Below are 22,089 nucleotides of genomic sequence, written 5' to 3'. Positions count from 1 at the left end.
ATTTTCTCTGTTCTTATTAGTAGCATTAGTAAAACATTGTTAATTTTTCCAGCTCTCTTCTCTCTGTCCTTCTTTCCCTCCCAATCGCTGTGCTGAGTGGGAAGGGAGAGAGGGGGTGGGGCAAAAGGGGGAAGGCGGGGAGAGGAGGTTAACAATACATCTGCCAGGGTTTTATTGTCATCCCGCAATCTAAACCCTCGACAATGTCCCTGCTCATGGCAGGGGTGGCACTGGGTGTGCTTTGAAGGCCCCTTCCCACCCAAACTGTTCTATCATTCTGTGCTTGCACCTACTTAATACATCTGGGTTTTTCCGACTTTTCTCCCGGTCTCAACATTGTTTGAGTTCTAATCCACTTTTCTAGAGTGTTTTCATTTCTCCCAGCGTGATACCTGCACATTATTCAATAAGTAATAATAAATGTACTCACATTTATCACATCACCCATCTCAGCGGTGACACACCGGGTAGTGTCACGGCCAGGACACGTCTCCTGGCTCAGCACGTCCTCCCAGTCTGTGACGGTGAATCACCAGCAACGACTCTCTCCATATGGTTTCCCAATGAGTTGTGTGCCCACATTAGGGTAGTTTCGCCCGAGCCTGTTTCTCTGGTGTGCTGCTGAGGAAGCCGCGTGCGGCAGCACCTAATGAATATCAAGATATACGGCGCTGCCTGCTTCTCCGCCTGTTCACAGGCCAGTTACTCTGTCGCAGAAGGAAATTAAATTGTTCTTGACAAATAGGCGTCGGCAGTCACTTATCATCTTGTTATCTTCTAAGTGCTTACAAATAGGTTGTTTCATTATTTGTTCCATCAATTTTCCAGGAGTTTGAGTTAAGTGACCGGTTTGTAATTCCTTGGCGTTTTCTTTTTGCATATTTTCTAAAGCTAAACCCTATGTTTGTGCTTTTTTTTTCTCCTGGTCTTCTAAATCCTCTCCTATCTTCCATGAGCTAAGAGAGGAACAATAGCTGCTTTAGCTGAGCCCTTTCCTAAATACATTTGTGGCAGCTTATCACACCGGACTGGCGGATGAACCCACACCCCGGATTGGTTCTTGCCCTCCTACTGGGATGCTTCTTCCCTTCACCCTCCATAGCTCTTGCCCGTGTTAGCTCGTTTGAACCTTGAGCTTTTCCATTTTCCAACCAGTGATTTCAAAAGGTTAGGTTTATCCATAAAGTGCTTTTGTGTAGTGTTTCGTGTAATCTGCAGCGATACAGAAAATCTGGGCTGAACCGTGACTTCGATTAACATCAGGGCAATAGTGGTGGAGCTACGTGGCCGTAGAAGTGGATGTAATTTGGCTTTTTCAGTGAATTTCAGGAGTGTCTCGTAATTCTGGGCCTCCAGTTCGGCACAATTTGCCAGGACCTGGGTTTTGGGGGACTGATGACCCCCCTGCCTGGGAGATGCTCCCTCAGTGGCATCACGCATCAGGCATCCCTTTGGTGTGTCGTATTTACCCTGCCAGGGCCTATTTATTTGTTTATTAGCTCCGTTTGCCAATTTCTCAATTCTCTTCTTGTTTTCTTTTCTATTCCTTCAACAGGAATCATTAACCAATGGCAACAGGAATCCAAGGATAAAGTGATTTCCCTATTGTTAACCCACCTGCCTTTACTGAAGCCCGGAAACATCGAGGCAAAAGTCGAATACATGAAACTCTTGCCTAAAATCCTGGCCCACTCAATCGAACACAACCAACACATCGAGGAAAGCAGACAGCTGCTGTCCTACGCCTTGATACACCCCGCCACCTCCTTGGAGGACAGGAGCGCCCTGGCCATGTGGCTCAACCACCTGGAGGACCGCACGTCGGGTGGCTTCGGCGGCCAGAGCAGGGGCCGCTCGGATTCGGTGGACTACGGGCAGACGCACTACTATCACCAAAGACAAAACTCCGATGACAAACTCAACGGATGGCAGAACTCTCGAGACTCGGGCATAAGCATCAGCGCTTCCAGCTGGCAGGACAAAAACCTGGCGTGCGAGAACGGCCATCTGCCCCTCTACTCCTCCTCCTCCGTCCCCACCACCATCAACACCATCGGCACTAGCACAAGCACCAGTAAGTACGCCCGGGAAGTACTGGGGACGGCCACCCACAGCACGGTTCCCTCATCCTGCTAGAGAAGATGCTTTGCCATGGTTAGCAGAGGGGCTGGGTTCATCTGGGCCATAGAAAAACTACCTTTTTCTTTTATTTTCTTTCCCCTACCTGCTTTTTTATTTCCTGCCTGCCTTTTTTAATTTTTTGGTTCTCTAGTCCTGTGAGACTTTAAAGACCTGGCAGCTGGAGAGGAGGGAAAAACAGCCGAGAAGCTGTAAGAGTAAATACGTATGTTATTGAAGGCAGCTCTTTTCTTTCATGTAGCTCCATCTAGGTTTACAGTTCACATTTCAAGTGTTCCTAAAGCAAATGGGGAGCTGATGCTTCATGTCCAAAAGTTTGCTGGGGGACTTGAGACAAGTCCAAAAGTGAGCTGGGGGACTTGGACAAGTCCAGAAATGAGTTGGGGTCTTACTGGGAGGAACTGGGATTGGGGGCCCCCAAAGTGCAGGCATCGTTTTTGGAAGCAGGGTTGGTATCCATGATCTTTGGGGTGTATCTGAAAACGTCCTGTTGTATCTGTAGCGCGTAGAGGTGTGAAGGTGTCGGTGATGCGGGGGATTCGATGCACAATCCTCAGTGTTTTCCAGGAGACTTGGGTTGTTCTTCCCTCGTGGAGGCCCTGCCAGGCTTTGGTGGGAGCGGTGGGTGGTGCAGAGCCCAGCCCAGGGCTTGGACACTCGGGGACACTGCAGAGCACCGTGGCGGGGAGGTTTATCACTGGTTTTACGTGGAGATGTGGTGCAGCTGTAACTGCTTTTTAAAGCAGCTGTTGAGGCCTGTGAGCCATCCTTGGGAGAGGAGGAGCAAAACATCTTCTCAGCGGGGTCCAGGAGCTGCTCTGCTGTCACCTGCGGTGACTGTCACCATCTCACCAAGGCTGGATGTCCTCCCTCACTTTGTGGTGTCCAGAAGATCTCTCTCTCCAGGATGCTTGGCATCTCCTTAGATACAAGGGATGCAGAGAGCACTTCAGGGAGAAGTGGCTCCCTGCGGCAAGGGCGCTGGCTTCTCTATCAGCGTGTGGAAAGCCACAATTAAAGAGCTGAAAGCTTTAAAATGGTCACTTAAGGCCTCTGGGTTTTTCCCTCTGCTGTAATAAATGCTTTTTTTAGATGGTGTTTCAAATCGACAATGATACAAAGCGTGGCTCTGGGTTTAGTGCTGTAGCACCCTGGTCCCTGCCTGTCCAGGGTCCATCCTTGCAGGCAGCGCAAAGGGGGATTTAGCAGAAGGGTCTCAGCTTCTCCACTGACTCTGAACATCATCCCCATCTCATCTTCCATCTTTCAAGCCCTGCTCCTGCTGCCATGGGGTTGTGTGTGATTCAGCGTCTCCGCGGGCTGGGTCCCTGCACTGCGGAGCAGAGCTGTTCCAGGGTGAAAGGCTTGACAAGGGGGCAGGGTGAGAAGAACTGCGGATGTATTTGCAATTAGTCTGTTAAACCTCTCCAGTGATTAATTTTGGGGGGTTCTTCCTCGTGATTGCATTCCCCTGGTGGTTTGGAGGCTTTGGAAGGAGGTGGCTTCAGAAGGGACCTGGTTCCTCATGTCAAGGGAGGGCTGATGGGTACAGCAGGTTCATCACTGGCAATGGCTAAAGCTCCACAAGGTGCGTTAGGTCTCAAAGGACACTTTCAAAAACGTCTTCGTGTTTCTTCCAGTCTTTTTGCATGCACATACGTCTTAGTGACACACCTCTGGCCCAACAGAGTCCGCAGGTATTAGCACAAGGTGCGGAAACCCAAGCAACAGCCGAATTACTCAGCAGTGCCCGAACCGCTGTACTGCTGCGGTTTTCCCTAAATTCAAAACGTTGTGGCACTGTGTTCAGACAACCTGCGGGCTGAGCTGGAGACGACCTGACCACACTTCATAAGCTTCCTTAATGCAATATTTGCTCAGACACAAGCACAGCGAGTCCACAGACAGATGCTAAAAAATAAACACGGCTGTCAGCCTTTGTCCCAGCCCCTTGAGTCAATCAATACGTCCATTAATCTTCTGTTCCAAAGCAAAGCCCTCAAACTCTTCCTGTTTGTTTAGGTTTTAGTGTTATTATTTTTAAATTCTGTCTCTTGGAGGTGTTTATCTGGGCAGGGGCTTAATCCAGGGAACACCCTGCAGGGCACAGCCTTCCCTGACCCGCCTGGTCCTGATGCCAAAATGGGGCAAAGTCTTTCCCGGAGGAGTAACGTGGTGATTTTGCTCGAGGTATTTTCACCTGGTTTTGTGGCATAATTAGGTGTAACGCTATTATGGTGTCAGGTTTAAATATGGGTGGCTGAAGCTCATGTGACGCTTTGCTTTGTGCTGCCCTCGTCTTTGACTTGACCTAGACCCAGGCTTTGAAACTTGGTTCAGGCCTGGTTCATCTCCAGCTTTCTCTTTCTTAATGGCACTGGCTGATGTTAGACGAGGTTTGAGGAGATGGTGGAGTCCTCCAGCCTTTACAGGGCAAGTCTGGAGCACTTTGAAGGTGTCACTCCGGATTTACACCAGCAATGGTGATCCAGGATGGGACCAGCATCGTAAGTGATGGGTTTGGGGAGTGATCTGAGGGTATGGACTCATCCAAAGCTCTGGAAGTTCATGCCCATCCACTGCATCACCGTTACGGCCTCTCCCTGCTTTCTCAGCCCATCCCACAGAGCTTGACCTGCAACTTTAAACCCAGCTTTATGTGCCAGGAGTACAAGTAGCCTCGGCCTGGGCTTGGGAGCGTGAGTGGGCAGGAGGCCAGAGCTGCTCCAGGCGTGGTGGGACAGGGTGAAGCCCAGAGCCCCGGCTCTGCGGCCGAGTCAGGCGGTGGTTGCAAAACACCCGGGTTGCACAATGCCTGTGCGGTGAAGATGGGGCCTGGAAACTCTGAGAGGACAGAAAAAAGCAGCTGGCGTGCAAAGCTGCAGACCGAGAGCTTCTTGGATGGAGGCTCTAGCTCCTTTCCCCTGTGTAATTGGTTCCACTTGAGTACGATGTGATGTCAAATGCGTTTTGGTTGTCAAACAGAAGTACAGCGTAGCTTAACCCTCTGTTTTCCGCATGATCAGAAGGGAATATGTACAGAGGAGAAGGAGGGTCTGCTGTTAAATACGCTTGTCCAGCACTGAGAAGGTGGGATGCGGGGACACTGGTCTGAACTGAACTGTAAGGTCTGCGAGCAAGAAAGAAGCACAAAGTTTGGAGGGAGTGATAGCTACTCTGGTTGGCAATAACGAGCTTATTGAACCACAGCTAAAGAGGTAAAGATATGGTTCCTGGCTCTGACATGCATCTGACAAGTGTCTTGGTCCTCTGCTCCCACTGTATAACCTGGGGATAAAAATATTACTTATTGTATCGATGTAGTGGTTTTAAACTAAAGGAGAGAGATTCAGGCTGGACATGAGGAAGAAATTGTTGCCCTGAGGGTGGCGGGAGCCTGGCCCAGGTTGGCCAGAGAGGTGGTGGCTGAACCATCCCTGGAGACATCCCAGGCCAGACTGGACGGGGCTCTGAGCAACCTGAGCTGGTGAAGATGTCCCTGCTCATGGCAGGAGTTGGACTAGATGCTTCTTTTCTCTTTTACTGATGGCCTTTATTACACTTGAGCTTTTCAGTAGTGGTAGATGGGGGCATCTGTTGTCTTGCTAATGCCCTCTAGTGTTACATGTAGCCATCAGAGAACATCTCGAAGAGTCACCCACATTGCCAGCATCTCATCACTACAATAGCTTGCTAATTCTGTAGCTTAAAAACAGAGTCGTCGTACAAAAGGATAACGTGCGCAAAGTTGTTTCCTCAAATCCACACAGAATATGCACAAATACAACAACAAATGGGACCGAGAGCAAGGATAACACAAAGTCGTAGAATTATTTAGGTTGGAGAAGACCTTTAAGATCCTCAAGTCCAACCATAGTCTTCTACTCCAGCTCTGAACAGCACATCCAGATTTCCTGTCCCGTCTATAAATTCAAAGCACTTGGTCCCTTTGAGATACCATCTGCAGCTCCTTAAACCATCACTCAGCAGGCAAGGAGATGAACAATCACCTGGGCTCAGCCTGGAAGCTGTCAACCACTGGAGATGGTAGCGGCAGCCAAGGACAAGAGCGATGGCTCTTCAGGGTATCAGCAATGCTGGGGAGAATCTGCTACTGCTCTTGAGTGGTCCCTGCAGAGCTGTGTTTTATGGCCAAAGTCCATTCCTGCTGTTGAGGACACTCGGTTTGCCTTGTCCCTCACCCTTTGGTTAGCAGGGACGTGTCCAAAATCAAACCAGAGCAAGCTTTGCCCATTCTCTGTGAGCTGGTCTGCTGGCCAGGATGGTTGTAGTTGATGTGCTTCTGTGTGCTTGCTCACAGGGGCTCAAGGTGAAGATGTGTGATGACATTTTGGCCAGGAAACTTGGCTGGCCCAACCTTCTGGTCTGTCACCATTCAGCATCCGTGTTGCTGTGTTCAGTGTTTCCTAACCCAGTGTACTGAAGTGTCTTGATGGACTCTTGTATTTGAGTGATGGTCAGAACTTGTTCTGCCCTTGAGACTTCCCATTGCTTTTTGTTCCTCCTTTGAACCCGTTTTGGCACATTACCTTCACCTCTTTGCTCCCAGATGTTCTCTCTTCTCTCTGTGTCTTTGGCCAGAAAAGGGGGGTGACCAACAAAGGGCAACTTGGTGCTGAGGTCCCACCTGTAATGCATCTCCATGAGGGTCTTAGACTGACATCAAAGCTAATGAGCCTGCATGTCATCTTCCCAAATAGCACACTCTGCACTGGAAGGAAAAAAAATGAGGAGATTCATGTGGTGTCATGGAAGTAACTCATCGATCCCTGGACTGGGTGCTGGTGAAGCTGCACCTCGAATCCTGGGGTCAGTTTTGGGCCCCTCACACCAAGAAAGGCCTTGAGGTGCTGGAGCGAGTTGAGAGAAGGGAACGGAGCTGGTGAGGGGCTGGAGCACAAGTGTGATGGAGCGGCTGAGGGACCTGGGGGGTTCAGCTGGAGAACAGGAGCTGAGGGGAGACCTTCTGATCTCTGAACTGCCTGACAGGACCTTGGAGCCGGGAGGAGGTTGATCTCTTCTCTCAAGTAACAAGTAATAGGACCAGAGGAAACCGCCTCAGGTTGTGCTGGGAGAGGTTTAGACTGGATATAAGGAAAAATTTCTTCCCCAAAGTGCTGTCGGGCATTGGAACAGGCTGCCCAGGGCAGTGCTGGAGTCACCATCCCTGGGGGAGTTGAATACAGATGAGGTTCTGAGGGACATGGGTTAGTGCCAGGGCTGGATTAATGGTTGGACTCGATGATCTTGAGGGTCTCTTCCAGCCAAAATGATTCTGTGGTTCTGTGTCCCTTGCCAAGCACTTGGCTTTGGACGTAGCTCCCAGGCCAGCGTGTCAGATGATGTCTCTCCTGTTCAGCCAGGACTTGCTGTTCACAGGTAGCATCTCTTCCAGGCCATGCACAGCCTTTGGGGCAGAAGAAGTTTGTTGCCCACAGTAGATGCCTTTGGGGGACCGCAGCTGGCAAAGCAGAGCTGGTGTTAGCCCAGGCATCAGCCAGCACAGAGACAGAGATGATATCCTGCCTGCCATACCCATTCTGATCTCGCACAGGCGCAAGTGACCCCAGGGGACACATGTACAGCCTGTAGCAGCTCGACACCAAAGGATGCTTTCAGGCGCTTAAATAACCTGCCGTTGCAAACAGTCCCGTTGTCGGGAAAGCGGTGAGGAGGCTGGTGGTTGGTCTGGGTGGCTGGTGAAGAGAAGGAGGAGCAGTGGCCACCACTCCTTGAAGAGCACATGTCACACGTGCATCCCCTGGGACTGCTCCATTGCTTCATCCAGACCTGGGATTAGTACACGCAAGGTTCAATCCTTGCACGTAGCCACACATCTCCATACTGGGCACCACTCCCAAATTCACATACCCTACACACAAAGCAATGGCTCTGTGGATTCCTGGCTAGAATGAGGCCACCTAATTTGGGAACCTCTATTCCGGCAGCACCTGGGGACACTCCCACCCTCTTGGCATGTGAAGTGCTGGTGCAATCACCAGCTGTAAGCGTGCCCTGGTTTTGCACGGCCGTTAGCACATTGTTTGTCCATTGGTGCTGGGGGTAGGACACCGTCCTCGACCTGCAGGTCTGGGTGTGGGGAGAGCCTGAAACTTGCGGCTCCGATTCTGCCTCCGCTTTCCTTACAGTAGCCCAGGTGTCCCGTGGAGGGGCATTAAGAGGCAGCAGTACTTAAAAGGAGCCTATAAGAAGGATGGGGACAGACATTTTAGAAGGATGTGTTACAACAGGACAAGGGGTGATGGTTTTAGACTAAAGGAGGGAGATTCAGGTCAGACATGAGGAGGAAATTGTTGGCCCTGAGGGTGGTGAGAGCCTGGCCCAGGTTGCCCAGAGAGGTGGTGGCTGAACCATCCCTGGAGACATCCCAGGCCAGGCTGGACGGGGCTCTGAGCAACCTGAGCTGGTGCAGATGTCCCTGCTCGTGGCAGGGGTGGCACTGGATGGGCTTGGAATGTCCCTTCCAACCCAAACTATTCTGTGATTCTATGGTTTTCTGCATTACCCTGTGGTTCTTGGGACTCCTGTTGCCAATGAATCACACTTCTGACCTGGAAGTGGTGCTGAAGCCAACAGTGCAGCTGATTGATGCTCTCCACGCTCTGGAGCAAAGTCAGACATCCCCAGTAATTCTCCATACCCATCAACAGTCTCATGTGTCAGTTGACCAGGAGGTTTTGTTGATGGATGGACTCTCCTAAACCCAGGTATATTTTACCAGCCATCCTGCTGCCTGGCAGATACTGGCACAGACAACAGAAAGCTCTGTTTACTCATTGCATAAGAGCTTGTTGCTCCCCTGAGGGAAGCTTTGCTTTTCCCATCTCCCCATGAGCACCCTTGGGTCCCCGCTGCATTTTGTATCACCACCAGAGCCAACGTCAGCATGAGGCTGGGGGCTCCATTTGGGAGCCACATACCCAAGGATGCTGCTCAGAACCTCTGCTGTTAACTGAAAAAAAAACCCAGATTCGTGATGTTTTCCTGCGCATCTTCATGTGGTGAGAAACCCCTGGAGGTAATTGCTTTCCCATGGGCTCATCCTTTGGAACCGTGCAACTCCAGGCTTTGGCAAGTAAAGTAATGGAGATAGATGAGCTTATCCTTCCCCCCGCCATCAAGCAGCAGCTGCAGGGAATGGCAGGAGGGCAGCAGGGAGGGAAGGAGGTGCTGGATTTGGATTAATCCAAAGCGACTCCGGTCTCCCTCCTGACTGCGGCGTTGCACAGGGACGTGCTGTGTTCCCCTGACTCAGTAACGTGCTGCTATTTAATTAACTTTTGACTTCTGGTTTGAAGGAGCAGTGCACAAAATAGTTATTTACTCCATTTGGAAATTCTTTTAATCGTTACCATAATTATAGCTTCCTCCTCTTATTTTTTTATATATTTTTCTTAGTGGGGGAAGGGAGGGAGGGGGAATATTTGCCACTCTCCTTGTGGTTATCACATCCTTCAAATTACTAAAAGAGGCTGGGATAATAGGTCTGGTGATTATATATAGGCACCATCTGCTCTGTGGCTGCTTCCTATCAAAGTGCAGTTAGGAGAGTGCAAGAAGGATATTTTCTCTGCAGCTATATTAAGACTGTTTCCATCTCAGCTCCACAGCAAAGCTCTCTGCATGCAAATGGATCAAACGCGCTGTAATCAATGGCTCTGTTTTGGCAGCCCTGAAGCTGAATTTTGGTGGGTTTTTTGAATTTTTATTTTGCCCTCAAGTTTGCTGTTCCCATTTGTTATGCAATTTTATTTGAGGCTGGCTGCTCCGAATTTAATGTTTTCTTGTAACCATAGTCCCCCCACTGTTTGCTGAGCAATGTAGTCCCTTGTTAGCCGGCGCAGAGATCTGTGTCATAACTCAAACGCGAGGCGATATCTGAGCAATCAGGAATGTTTTTGGAGGATGATGAGAGCAGATTTTTAAGGATGCATAAGCCCTTGATTTGTAGGAAGCTGAGCTGAGTTAATTTGGGGCAATAATAGGAAAGAATTAATACGCGTTGTGTGATAGCAGCTGTGCTGTCCCATTCCTCTCTGTGACCAGTAACCACCCGGTATTATTTACATCTTCTCACGTGGGGAACTGGATACTGCGTTTACCCCTCAGAGACCCAACAGGCTTTTCTTCTCGCCTGGAGTTGGTAAGATTTTAGGCTCTTGGAAGAAGAAGAAGAAGAAGACGATAGAGGAGAAGGAATAAGATTTTAGGCTCTTGGAAGAAGAAAAAGAAGAAGAAGAAGAAGAAGAAGAAGACGATAGAGGAGAAGGAATAAGATTTTAGGCTCTTGGAAGAAGAAAAAGAAGAAGAAGAAGAAGAAGAAGAAAATGACGATAGAGGAGAAGGAGTAAGACATTGGCAGCCTGGAGGGAGGGTGCTGCGATGGGCTGGAGGACAGAGGAATTTGTCTTGCAAAATCCAGGTCATGGTGCCTACAGGAGAGGAGGACTAAATGGCTTTTTTTCAATGAGTGAAAGTGGATAAAAAGAGACAAGGGGGGAGTAAACCCCAAATAAGTCACTGTGGATGGAAAAAGCTGCAGTGCTGTAGAAAAGTCCTGTTTCTTCCTGTGTGAAATTTCATAGAATCATAGAATGCTAGGGATTGGAAGGGACCCGGAAAGCTCATCCAGTGCAATCCCCCCATGGAGCAGGAACACCCAGATGAGGTTACACAGGAAGGTGTCCAGGCGGGTTGGAATGTCTGCACAGAAGGAGACTCCACAACCTCCCTGGGCAGCCTGGGCCAGGCTCTGCCACCCTCACCCCCAACAAGTTTCTTCTCATATTTAAGTGGAATCACTTGTGTTCCAGTTTGAACCCATTGCCCCTTGTCCTATCACTGGTTGTCACCAGAAGAGCCTAGCTCCATCCTCCTGACACTCACTCTTTCCATATTGATCCCCAGGAATGAGTCCCCCCTCAGTGTCCTCTTGTCCAGCTCCAGAGCCCCAGCTCCCTCAGCCTTTCCTCACACGGGAGATGCTCCACTCCCTTCAGCATCTTGGTGGCTGCGCTGGACTCTGTCCAGCAGTTCCCTGTCCTGCTGGAACTGAGGGGCCACAACTGGACACAAGATTCCAGGTGTGGTCTCCCCAGGGCAGAGTAGAGAGGAAAGAGAACCTGATGACGACGTCGTGGGTTGCGTATCAGATAAGACACACGTTGTCCTCCTCTGTATTTTCACTCCTGAAGGCATGCCTTCTCCTTGTACGCACTCCACAGATTTTTAACAACTCCATTGGATTATTGGATCCCACTTTCTTGGGGCGATTATAGAGGTTTCGCACTCAGCCGTTCCACTCGACTGGCTTGAGCCCCTTCTTTTCTTACTCCCAGTTTCCCACAGGTTGCATATTGCTACATAGAGGTTGTACATCTTCCAGCTTGTCCTCCAGAAGAGATAGTAACTGATAGAAGGGTTTCTCCATCTGAAGTGTGACACGTGGTAGAAAGCGATGCTGTCGGTGCTCTCAGCAGGCAGATGCTCCTCAGACCAGGGGTCTGAGTAGCAGCTGGTGGAGGCAGCCTGAGTGGACCAGATGCTCTTGGACATCTCCTGTGGGTGGAAAGGACCGTAGGAAGGAGAGTTTCTGCATCCCAGTGCCGTGTTTCTGCCTCGATCCGCGAGCAGGGGAGGAATTTCCCCCAGGAGACCAAAAAAAATCAGTGAATTCTGGGATAATTACGGAGGCTTAGTACAGCACAGCGGCATTGTTATTAACGGGCTGGGATTCCCCAGGGGCAAACACTGTTTTCTCTGTGGTTTGTGTATAAATGTAGGAGAAAAACCATATTGATTGGCCTGGACATCAGGTTGTTGCGTTTACCCAGAGAGCAGCGTGGTTTAGGGCAGCACCTTTTAGGATAAGGAGTAATGGTTTCAATGGTTTTAAACTAAAGGAGGGGAGATTTAGGCTGGACATGAGGAAGGAATTTTTTACACTGATGGTGGTGAGAGCCTGGCCCAGGTTGGCAAAGAGAGGTGGTGGATGAACCATCCCTGGAGACATCCCAGGCCAGGCTGGACGGGGCTCTGAGCAACCTGAGCAACCACCAAAAGCTGCCTCTACACCTCTTTATGTGGAACCCTGCTCCTGCTGCCGCACAAATGAGTGAATAATAATGACATACAATAACAGCAATTCCTACCAGAGCCAACGAGTGGCTCCACGTGTGCTCGTGCGGGCAGGGGCTGGTGAAACCCTCTGGGGTCAGCAGAGACGTCCCTGTCCCTGGCTGAGCCTGGACGGGGCCTCGCGTGCCCTGCTTGGAGAGAGCAGCAACAAACGGGTTATTGTTTCTCTGTCCTGTTTCTTGAACAGGAAACCGTGATTAAAAATGTCATTTTTTAGAAAGAAAAAGTTTGCTTGACAGGCTTTTCTTCAGTCTGTTCTTCTTCCTAATTTCTCTGCTTGAGGCAGAACTCTGCTTATATATATATATATATTTTATAATGCACACAGCTACTCGGTGGGCATTTACATTTAGGAGCTTTGGTTTCACCCCCCATGGGTTATATCAGCCCGTTTCAGAGGCAAAGATGTAGTTCATCCGGTCCTGTACAAACACAGTTAAAAGTCACAAAAAGGGGAAGAAAAGAAAATAAAAGGCACAAAATAAACGCTCCAAGGGTTAGGGGACGTTGTGCCGAAAAATGTTCCATCGGGTTCTGCATTGGCCAGGCTGGAGCTGCCTGTGGCGGTGTGGGGAGCGGTGAATGGGGTGCCCAGGAAGGAGGACTAGTGCCAACCGGGCAGCGTTTCCAAGGGTCCCGGGCACAGAAACGCTGGAAAAGCCGTGAGAATTGGTTTGCCAGCGCGGGGAAGCCTTCCTGAGAGGACGATGCTCCGTGACCGGAGTAGCAAGGGGGAGGAGGAGGAGAGGACCCGGTTGAACTTTGCAAAAAGGGGGTTTTGCAGGAGCTGCGCAGGATTTCCCCTCTGGAGGTGCCTCAGGGCTGCACAAGGGACCGTGTGGCCTCGGTGGATTAAAGACATCCCCATTTCCTATAGCAAATCAGGGTCAAGCTGCTGCTCCAGGTACCTGCAGACCAGAAAAGGAATTGTACGTGATCAGACTCCGCCTGAGGATGCACCTTAACCAACTTTGCAGCCAAGAAGTGCTGGTTTTAGACTAAAAACCAACAAAATCTCTACAAGAGTTCAGTATGACGCACTTTTTCCTTTCTCCAGCTGTGGGATTATTCTGAATTGTAATCTGCTGTATGGATGGTGCATTGGTGAAAGGGTTGTGAGGTTGTTGTCAAGGTCCTCTGGGTGTCAGGGACCCGGTGGGGACCGGAGATGGTCTGAAGGTGCCTCTGTACCCAGCAATGGGTTTGGCTCTTGGTGGAGATCCTCAGATCAGCCCCATGTGGGTCTTGTCAAGGACTTTTGCAGCACTTTAAGTCGAGTTTAGTGAAGGGTGCATTGGAGCAGAGGGAAACCTTGTTGGACATTGCTTGCCACTTAGAGGAGTCTCTGTCTGCAGAGACCCGTTCCTCAGCTCTAGTGACAGGAATGGGTGGCTTTTCCCTTCTTAGGCTGAAAAAATTGGCCAAAAACCCAGAGAAACCACAATACAAAAGTGTGATGCTGTTCCACATGGTCTTCAGTCAACAAAGCCCCTCTTGAAATCAGCCCTTGCCTACCAGAATAGGCAACACCACTTCAAAAAGGAAGAGAGGAAAAAAAATACACTAAACCCAGGGCTTCACTGGGAAACCACTTGCAGCCTCAGAATTCCTATAAGCATGTTCTTGTGCCTGCCAGCCCAGCCAGTGTCTGACCCATGCTGAAGCTGGTTTTGCGCGGGGAGGTGGTGTCCCCACAGGGATGCTCCTTGCTGCTCCAGCCCTGCCGCAGCGCGGTCTGCAGCCGCCTCCTGCGACGAGGAGCCCGCACACCGCGACGGTTGCATCGTCACCATCACTCCTTCTCACTCCTCTTATTTTTTTTCGTCTGGGAATGTTAAACCGAGCTTGGTTTGAAGCTTGAGAGCACTTTAGCAGCACCTCATACAGCAGCCCTTTTTAGCAGGGCCTGTTGCAATAGGACAAGGGGTGATGGGTTTAAACTAAAGGAGGGAGATTCAGGTTGGACATGAGGAAGAAATTGTTGTCCCTGAGTGTGGTGAGAGCCTGGCCCAGGTTGGCCAGAGAGGTGGTGGCTGAACCATCCCTGGAGACATCCCAGGCCAGGCTGGACGGGGCTCTGAGCAACCTGAGCTGGTGAAGATGTCCCTGCTCATGGCAGGGGTGGCACTGGAAGGTCCCTTCCTACCCCAACCGTTCCATGATTCTATGATACATCTCAGCAACGCTGGCTCCAGGTTATTGATCACATTTATCCCTAGGACACCAAACATCCCAAGCTCGTCTCAAAGGCATTCTGTTTAACAGCAACTGCAAGCTTCTAGTTGACCTGGATCCTGAGGCCACAAGGAGTTTTCTTGCAAGGAAACACGTTCTTGTGTGGGCTGAGCACAACCTCTGTGGCTGTTTAGAGCTGTGGCAGTGGAACAAAGAGGCAATACAAGCCCATGTATCTTGGGAAGGACCATGATCTGCTCCAGTCCCCATCCCATTGGGTACCCGGGTAGAAGGAGCTGAACTGGGCGTTGCCTTTGCAGAGTGATGGTGGATCCTTAGGGAGCAAATGGCTCTTGCACCATCTAAGTGAGCCCACGGCGGGCAGGAAAACACTTGTAAACCAGAAATGGGACACACAGGTCGTAGGGGATCCATGTACCAGCGTGGCTTGGACTTTGGAGTGGTGGTTTCCTCCCTTTGTTCGTCCAGCTCACCCCGCCGCGGTGCTCAGAAAGGCAGGCGTGCCTCTGGCTGCCTCCTGGAAGCTTATCTTACCCTCAAATAATATATTAGATTTCGTTTTTAAATTAAAGCTTAATGTTTTTGTAATTAAAAAAAATGCTTGAGTGTAAGGTTTCAAACTCACACTTGTATTTCTTCTGTTGAATTTAAGCACACATGGACCATTTGTTTTAGAAATAGCTTGAATAAGTGACTTGTTCAGCTTGGCCGTCAGCAGCCCCAGATTCACCTCGGATCATCCAAAATCACGCAGGATTGTCAAAAGTGGGAAAGGAGCTACGCTCAACTGACACTTTCAAAATCATTAGCGACATCCTCTATTTAAAGACACTGAGGGCATGAACACAAGATGCAGCATTAATAAACATGCATATTCATTAATCCCCTTTCTGAGGGTTACAAATTAAAAGAGGAAGAGGTGTGTGCACAGCAGGCAGGTGCCATCCCAGGGTCCGCAGCATTTATAAGCCTGGGTGTCTGTTACAGCCAGAAAGGCTTAAGCAGAGCCTGAAGTTAGGCCAGTGCTAAGAGCTCTTAAATAACCTCTGTCTGGTGCCCAGAGTAGCAGGGCTGGTTTTGAAGAGTCTCTGCTTGTAGCATCCTCTGCAGAGGAATTACGCCCGCTGCATCCTGTGAAGTTGTGTGAATTGAATTGCAGTTCAGTGAAAATGCTTGTGGTTTAGTAAAACATGGCCTGTTGGACCCCAGTGTTGCGTTATCTCAGGGAAATAAATGGAACAAATGTTTACGTGTTGCGCTGGATGATTTCTAATTGTTCCTGGCCATCCTGTGGAGTTGATTATTTCTCCTCCAGCCGACACCGGCTTCTAATTAGGGGACCTAAAATTAAGATGAAAAAGCAGCAGTTTGTAAAGCTGTTGCTGCTCAGGAAGGAATCTGGTCTGGATTTAAGCCAAATATATCCTCTTGTTTGCAAGATTTTGGTGGGGAGAGGATGACTTAGAGGCTGCAGGGTACCAGCTGCTGCAGACGCCCTGTAGGAGGGAGGACTGACAGATCAGCCCTTTGCATCCAAAAGGGGGCAGTTAGCTCCTGTCCTCCTTGCCTGTTCCACCGTATCTCTTACTCATCTGAAAGCCATAAATATTTCCTAAACCAGAGGTTTTTCTACAACAAATTCAAGGTGGCTTTTATCCCGCAGGCCATGCAGCTGCAGCCAGGGGCAGCAGGCACAGAAGGGGCTCTGAGCGGTGCTGCTGCAATGCTCAGCCCTGGTGATGCATTTCAACTGATTTATCAGATTTTTTCCCGTATTTCGCACCATATAAATATGGTTTTTTAATGCTAAATATCTTGGGTTGGAAAGGACCTTCCCAGCTCATCCAGTGCCACCCCTGCCATGAGCAGGGACATCTTCACCAGCTCAGGTTGCTCAGAGCCCCGTCCAGCCTGGCCTGGGATGTCTCCAGGGATGGTTCAGCCACCACCTCTCTGGCCAACCTGGGCCAGGCTCTCACCACCCTCAGGGCCAACAATTTCTTCCTTATGTCCAGCCTGAATCTCCCTCCTTTAGTTTAAAACCATCACCCCTTGTCCTATCACAACAGGCCCTGTTAAAAAGTCTGTCCCCATCTTTCTTATTGGCCCCTTTTAAGCAGAGAAAGGCCACAATAAGGTCTCCCCGGAGCTTCTGTTCTCCAGCTGAACACCCCAACTCTCTCAGCCTGTCCTCCCAGCAGAGCTGTTCCAGCCTCGGGTCATTTCTGTGGCTCCTCTGGCCCCTCTCCAGCAGGTCCCTGTCTGTCCTGTACCAGCCTGGTTAAGACCTTCCTAAATCCTTCTATTTCCTCGTCAGGATACACCACAACTGTAGGAAACACAGCACTGCTCTGAAAACAATCCCGGGTCCTCACTGACATCCTTCTCTACCAGGCAACTTCTGGTTTTATAGCTATTTAATGGGAAGGGAACAAACTCCTCACCATAAGCCTTCCCCTTGCACAGTGTGGTGTTAGCGTGGTGTGCTGGTAAAAGAAAACACCTTTAGAAATAGGAACAATTTAGACATTGCAGAAATCTGCAGGTTTTTGGCCTCATCCATCAGCTCTGTGTGATACTGGCTGCTTTTTTTTTACAGATGCTTAATAAATACAAACGAACTTTGGTGTTTTTCTCTCCCCTCCTTTTATAACCCCACTACTTGCTCATTTTCATTCTGTTTCTGGTCAGCAGCGATGGCTTTGATGGTGGGTTTTCCTCCAGGTTTTAGTTGGGAATTAAACCTGGCTTAACTTTTACAGCACAGTACACCTGGCTGGGGCTTTTCCATTAAGACTCATTTATGTTAGGAAATAACATGTGTAGGAGCTGTAAGTGGTCTTGATGAACTTCTACCAATGCAAAAAAAGGGGATTAGGGAGCTTTGGTGTTTTAGGAGGAAAAGCAATGAGAATGATAAATTTCCTTCAGGTTTTGTACAGATTTAAGAAATATGATTTTGAAAAAAAAAAAACGAAAAGTTTTTTGCTTCTGTTTCATATGGGCTGAAAGGTCATTTTAACCCCTTTGCCCTCAAATTTCCCTGGAGGAGAAAATCTGCTTTTCGTTTCATCTACCCAGCAATGAACCTTACAGCCGCTCATTTGGGGAAATTAGTGTCTTTCTGCAGAATTTGCTCTCGCCCCCCAGAAAGGAGCCATTGTTAACAGAGCGGTGCAGATGTTTTGTGAACCCCACATCTGCACCCAGGGGGCACATTGAAAATAGCAGCACCAGCTTGGGTTTGGTGCAAACAAAAAGGAGACTTCCCATAGCGCTGGATCCAGAACTTGTCCCCTGATCCCAGCAAGCGATGAGACATGGCTCAGCTGAGCAGCGCCTAAATCCAGAGAGTTTTTATTGTGGTCTGTGATCAGGAAACAACGCCCATGAAATTCAGCTCGTTTCATTGAGAGTAACTGCAAGAAAACATTAAACCAGTGTTTTATATCCTAAATCCGTGCATTAAAATACATTAACTGCATTTATGGTTTAGCCAGCAGCTTAATGACTTTGTGAATTACAGAATTTGAATATTTTTAAGCCAACAGGCCCATCTTTTCATATATTTTTCATTACAGGAAAGAAAGATAGCTCGTCCATCTCCATCTTTTCCTATAAATACCATGTAGTACCCCACTACCTAACAGACCCAAGAAAAAGATACATAAATCTTTGAGAAGATAAATAAAAATGAGTGAGACAGTATGGAAGAGGAGCAGTGAAAAATGGAGACTGTTCAGGAGAAATTATGTTTAAAAATCTGTTGTGACACTTCTACCAAAAAGTGTCAGAAAATCTATGATTTGGGGGTTTTTTTAGTACTGTAGCCTGCATAAGACAAATTCACATACTCAAAGGCAAGGAAATACTTACCCATTGTCAGGCCCTTCTCGAGAAATAACTCCCAAGTCACAGGAGTTGCTGCATCGCACTTGTCCTACTGGTGTTGAAGTTATTTATTAAAAACAAATCAAACTTGGTAGTATCAAAATTTCAGCCAGAAAATACAAACACATGGAAAAAACAAATCCAGAGCTTTCCAAATGTAATTTGGGGGCAGGGATTCAGCCTCACCTCTTTGTCATGAGTATCTTTTCTCCATTGCTTTGGGTGTTTGTTTTTGTAGAGGGTTAAAAGGCAAGCGCTTGGAAGGGCACGCGATGGGTGACTGAGCTGGGATGCTCTTCTTGCTGGTGACAGCTCAGCTCAGTTAAGCTCAGCTGAGATCTTAGGCTGAGGGGAGACCTCCTTGCTCTCTACAACTGCCTGAAAGGAGGTTGGAACATGGAGGGTGTTGATCTCTTCTCCCAAGTAACAAGTGACAGGACAAGAGGAAACAGCCTCAAGTTGCACCAGGGGAAGTTCAGATTGGATATTGGGAACAATTTCTTCCCCAAAGGGCTGTCGGGCATTGGAACAGGCTGCCCAGGGCAGTGCTGGAGTCACCATCCCTGGAGGGTTGAACAGAGATGAGGTTGGTGCCACGGTTGGGTTAATGGTTGGACTTGATGATCTTGAGGGTCTTTTCCAACCAAAATGTTTCTATGATTCTGTGCTCTTGGTGGGACTCAACCAGGCTTAGGCATTCCTATGGATGATAAATACCTCTGCATTGACATTAGGCAGATGTGTAAATGCTCGTGCTTGAGGGCATAAGTCAAATCCTAAACCCAAAGGGAGAGACAGAGAAACTTCCCCTGGGTCTGTGTGAGGACATTCCCACCTGGGGGATTTTTATGCCTTTCCAAGAAAGATAACAGCTCTGTATTATTTTCATGGGGCAAGTTTCATATAGTCACTTCAAAATTCCCATTACAGCTGCAATAGCATCCCTGCTCCAGGGATGGCGAGAGGGAGCAGCCGTGCACCCAGTACAGTCCCAGGCTCGGGTTTGCTGTCAGGATGTGACTCCACATGGGGAAAACTTCCAGAGCTGCTCTTTTTTTTCCCTAGATATCCAATCCACGCTACGTCTTTCCTTAAGCACCTTGACACAGCTCATGCAACCCCATCTCCTTGCAGGTGTTCCATCCCCTTTGCTTCCTGAGAGGCGAAGCAGAGCGCTCAGGGTAGGGTTCAGGTAGCTGTGGCCACCACGAAGCCACCAGCAAAGCACCTTGGCCAGCCACCACGCATCTTACAATTTCATTCAATTTTTGTTTATTTTTCGGGGGACTCAGCTGCATCCCGGGCCGCGAGGGTGTGGGGAATAACCTCTTTGATTTGATTTTTATTTTTTTGTTTTTTTTCCAGTTCTCTCAGGCCAGACACACCACAGCCCTTTGAAACGCTCTGTGTCCCTTACCCCACCCATGAATGTGCCAAACCAACCTCTAGGACATGGATGGATGTCTCATGAGGACTTACGAGCTAGAGGACCCCAGTGCATCCCTTCCGATCATGCCCCCCTGTCTCCACAAAGCAGTGTAGCCTCTTCGGGAAGTGGTGGGAGTGAACATTTAGAAGATCAGCCTTCTGCTCGTAACACATTCCAGGAGGAAGGGAGTGGGATGAAAGGTGAGTGAAATTCCAGACGCCTTCCCCCCCGTCCCCAACCCAGCACCCAGAGGCAGGAGGGGAAAAGCCGTTTTCCCGGCAGCGCGGGGCTTGGTTGGTGGTTTTGGGTGAGAATCCTTGTAACCAAACGGGGCCTTTTGTTGTTTCTTCCTGGCTTAGGAATTTAGGTTTAGGGCAATAAGTTGGATTTTCTTTTAAGTAGCTGCTGGTCCTGGTGTCTTACAGTTGGGTGCCGGTGGGCTGGTTTTGTCCCAAAATCCTGCAAGCTGCCAGCTTTCCAAAAAGCTGGATTTTTTCCACAGCTTGTGGCTTTTGGCTACGTGTGGTTCTCTTTTCTTTGTCATTACGCTGAAAAATAGCTTAGCGTAAGTTTAGCAAGCTGTGTGTGATTTACCATTGCAGTGTTTGGTACCTGTCAAGTTTTGGCTTCGGATGCTTGTTTGCAGGGAGTTTATCCTGTATATTTCAGTTTTTTTCCATTACACCTACACCTCACAGATATTTTGACAATAAAGATACATGATCCTGTTAGTAAATAAGACAGAAAGGAAACCCTGTTGCTGCAGTCAAAGATGGAGAACAAACTTCAGGCTGTAGCAATATAAATAGATAAAAACTGGGCAAACACAGACTGTATATTCCTGTGAACACACAAAATGACTGAAAATGAACCCGTAGCTATCAGAGACTGAGTTAATCAACTGCAATTTTCATTAATGCAAAGTAACTCTATTGTGTAAAGACTGATGATGTATCAGAATAAGGAAACAACAATATTTTTTTAAATAGTCACAAGGTCTGATTTTATTCTAATTACAGACAAACCTAGATAATGTATAAATCTCTGTAATGCAGAACTGCCTTTGGCTTGGCACTGTATGACTTTGATGTGCATGAAATAAATGCATGAAAACCCCCTGGGCGGTTCCCCATGAGGTGGATGCTCAGAGCTCAGCCCCCTCCCAGGCTGGACCTTGTTCTGGGCTGGGGGCAATGGGCTGTAGATGCAATGGGAGAGTTTTCTGAGCCGGGCTTTGCTTCTCAGCCTATAAGCTCCTCAAGGCTTTCTGTGCCTGGGGATGGATCCTGCAGTCTGTCAGACAAGGGAGACCCTTTTTGGGAGCAAGTGATGCAGAGGGGTCTGTTTAACACAACATTTCTCCAGGTTTTTGCTGATGGAGACCATTGGGAGCTTGGCTCCCTGTGATCCACAGCTGCAGCTCCAGGACCTGCCTGGATATAAACTTTCCCGTGCAAGGCAATGGATCTGCACAGCTAAATCTGCAGACCCCGAAAGTGCTATTGCCTAGGCTGTCCATGACCAATAATCAATTAAATTAACTCCACCTATTAAGACAGCTCGTTGCTGCTGCATGCAGCCCGCCTGCGGGACGTGGCCGCCCTTCCTTGGGCCTTCCCTCCCGAGCATCCTCTTTCTCTGAGGGAAGGTTTGCAAATATCTAAACCTGAGAGAGTCACAGAAATGATCCAAGGCTGGAACAGCTCTGCTGGGAGGACAGGCCAAGAGAGTTGGGGTGTTCAGCTGGAGAACAGAAGCTCCGTGGAGACCTTATTGCAGCCTTTCTGTGCTTAAAAGGGGCCGATATGAAAGATGGGGACAGACTTTTTAACGGGGCCTGTTGTGATAGGACAAGGGGTGATGGGTTTAAACTAAAGGAGGGAGATTCAGGCTGGACACCAGGAAGAAATTGTTGGCCCTGAGGGTGGTGAGAGCCCGGCCCAGGTTGGCCAGAGAGGTGGTGGCTGAACCATCCCTGGAGACATCCCAGGCCAGGCTGGATGGGGCTCTGAGCAACCTGAGCTGGTGAAGATGTCCCTGCTCATGGCAGGGGTGGCACTGGGGGAGCTGGGAAGGTCCCTTCCCACCCAAACCATAAACTGTTCTATGGTTCTAAACCTGATTCCTTCCATTGCTGAGTCCCGCTCTTGTGGGTGTGTGCAACAGATGTCTACAGCCTCTGGTGTCTACAACGGTCGTGTCCTCCCCCCTCCACTGTATTTTCTTCAGACCGAACCAATCCAGCATCTTCCCAG

The 22,089-nt window shown here is 49.0% G+C and overlaps 1 protein-coding gene across 2 annotated transcripts in view; it reads left to right on the top strand.

The window, feature by feature from the left end:
• Window positions 1–22,089, top strand: part of SAMD4A (sterile alpha motif domain containing 4A) — a gene marked incomplete at its 3' end in the record, with an annotated part of 105,046 nt that overhangs the window by 62,873 nt on the left and 20,084 nt on the right. Inside the window, exons 2-3 of one of the 2 annotated variants that reach the window (XM_080345878.1) lie at window positions 1,556–2,074; window positions 19,771–20,034. In XM_080345878.1, the coding sequence (XP_080202004.1) occupies window positions 1,556–2,074; window positions 19,771–20,034 (783 nt within the window). The remainder of the gene's footprint in view (window positions 1–1,555; window positions 2,075–19,770; window positions 20,035–22,089) is intronic. The other variant, XM_080345879.1, reaches the window with a different exon arrangement.

Source organism: Nesoenas mayeri, assembly GCF_963082525.1.
Source record: "Nesoenas mayeri genome assembly, chromosome: 5".
Taxonomy (NCBI): domain Eukaryota; kingdom Metazoa; phylum Chordata; class Aves; order Columbiformes; family Columbidae; genus Nesoenas; species Nesoenas mayeri.
Note: the sequence above shows the minus strand (reverse complement) of the source record. Positions and strands in the feature narration are given on the sequence as shown.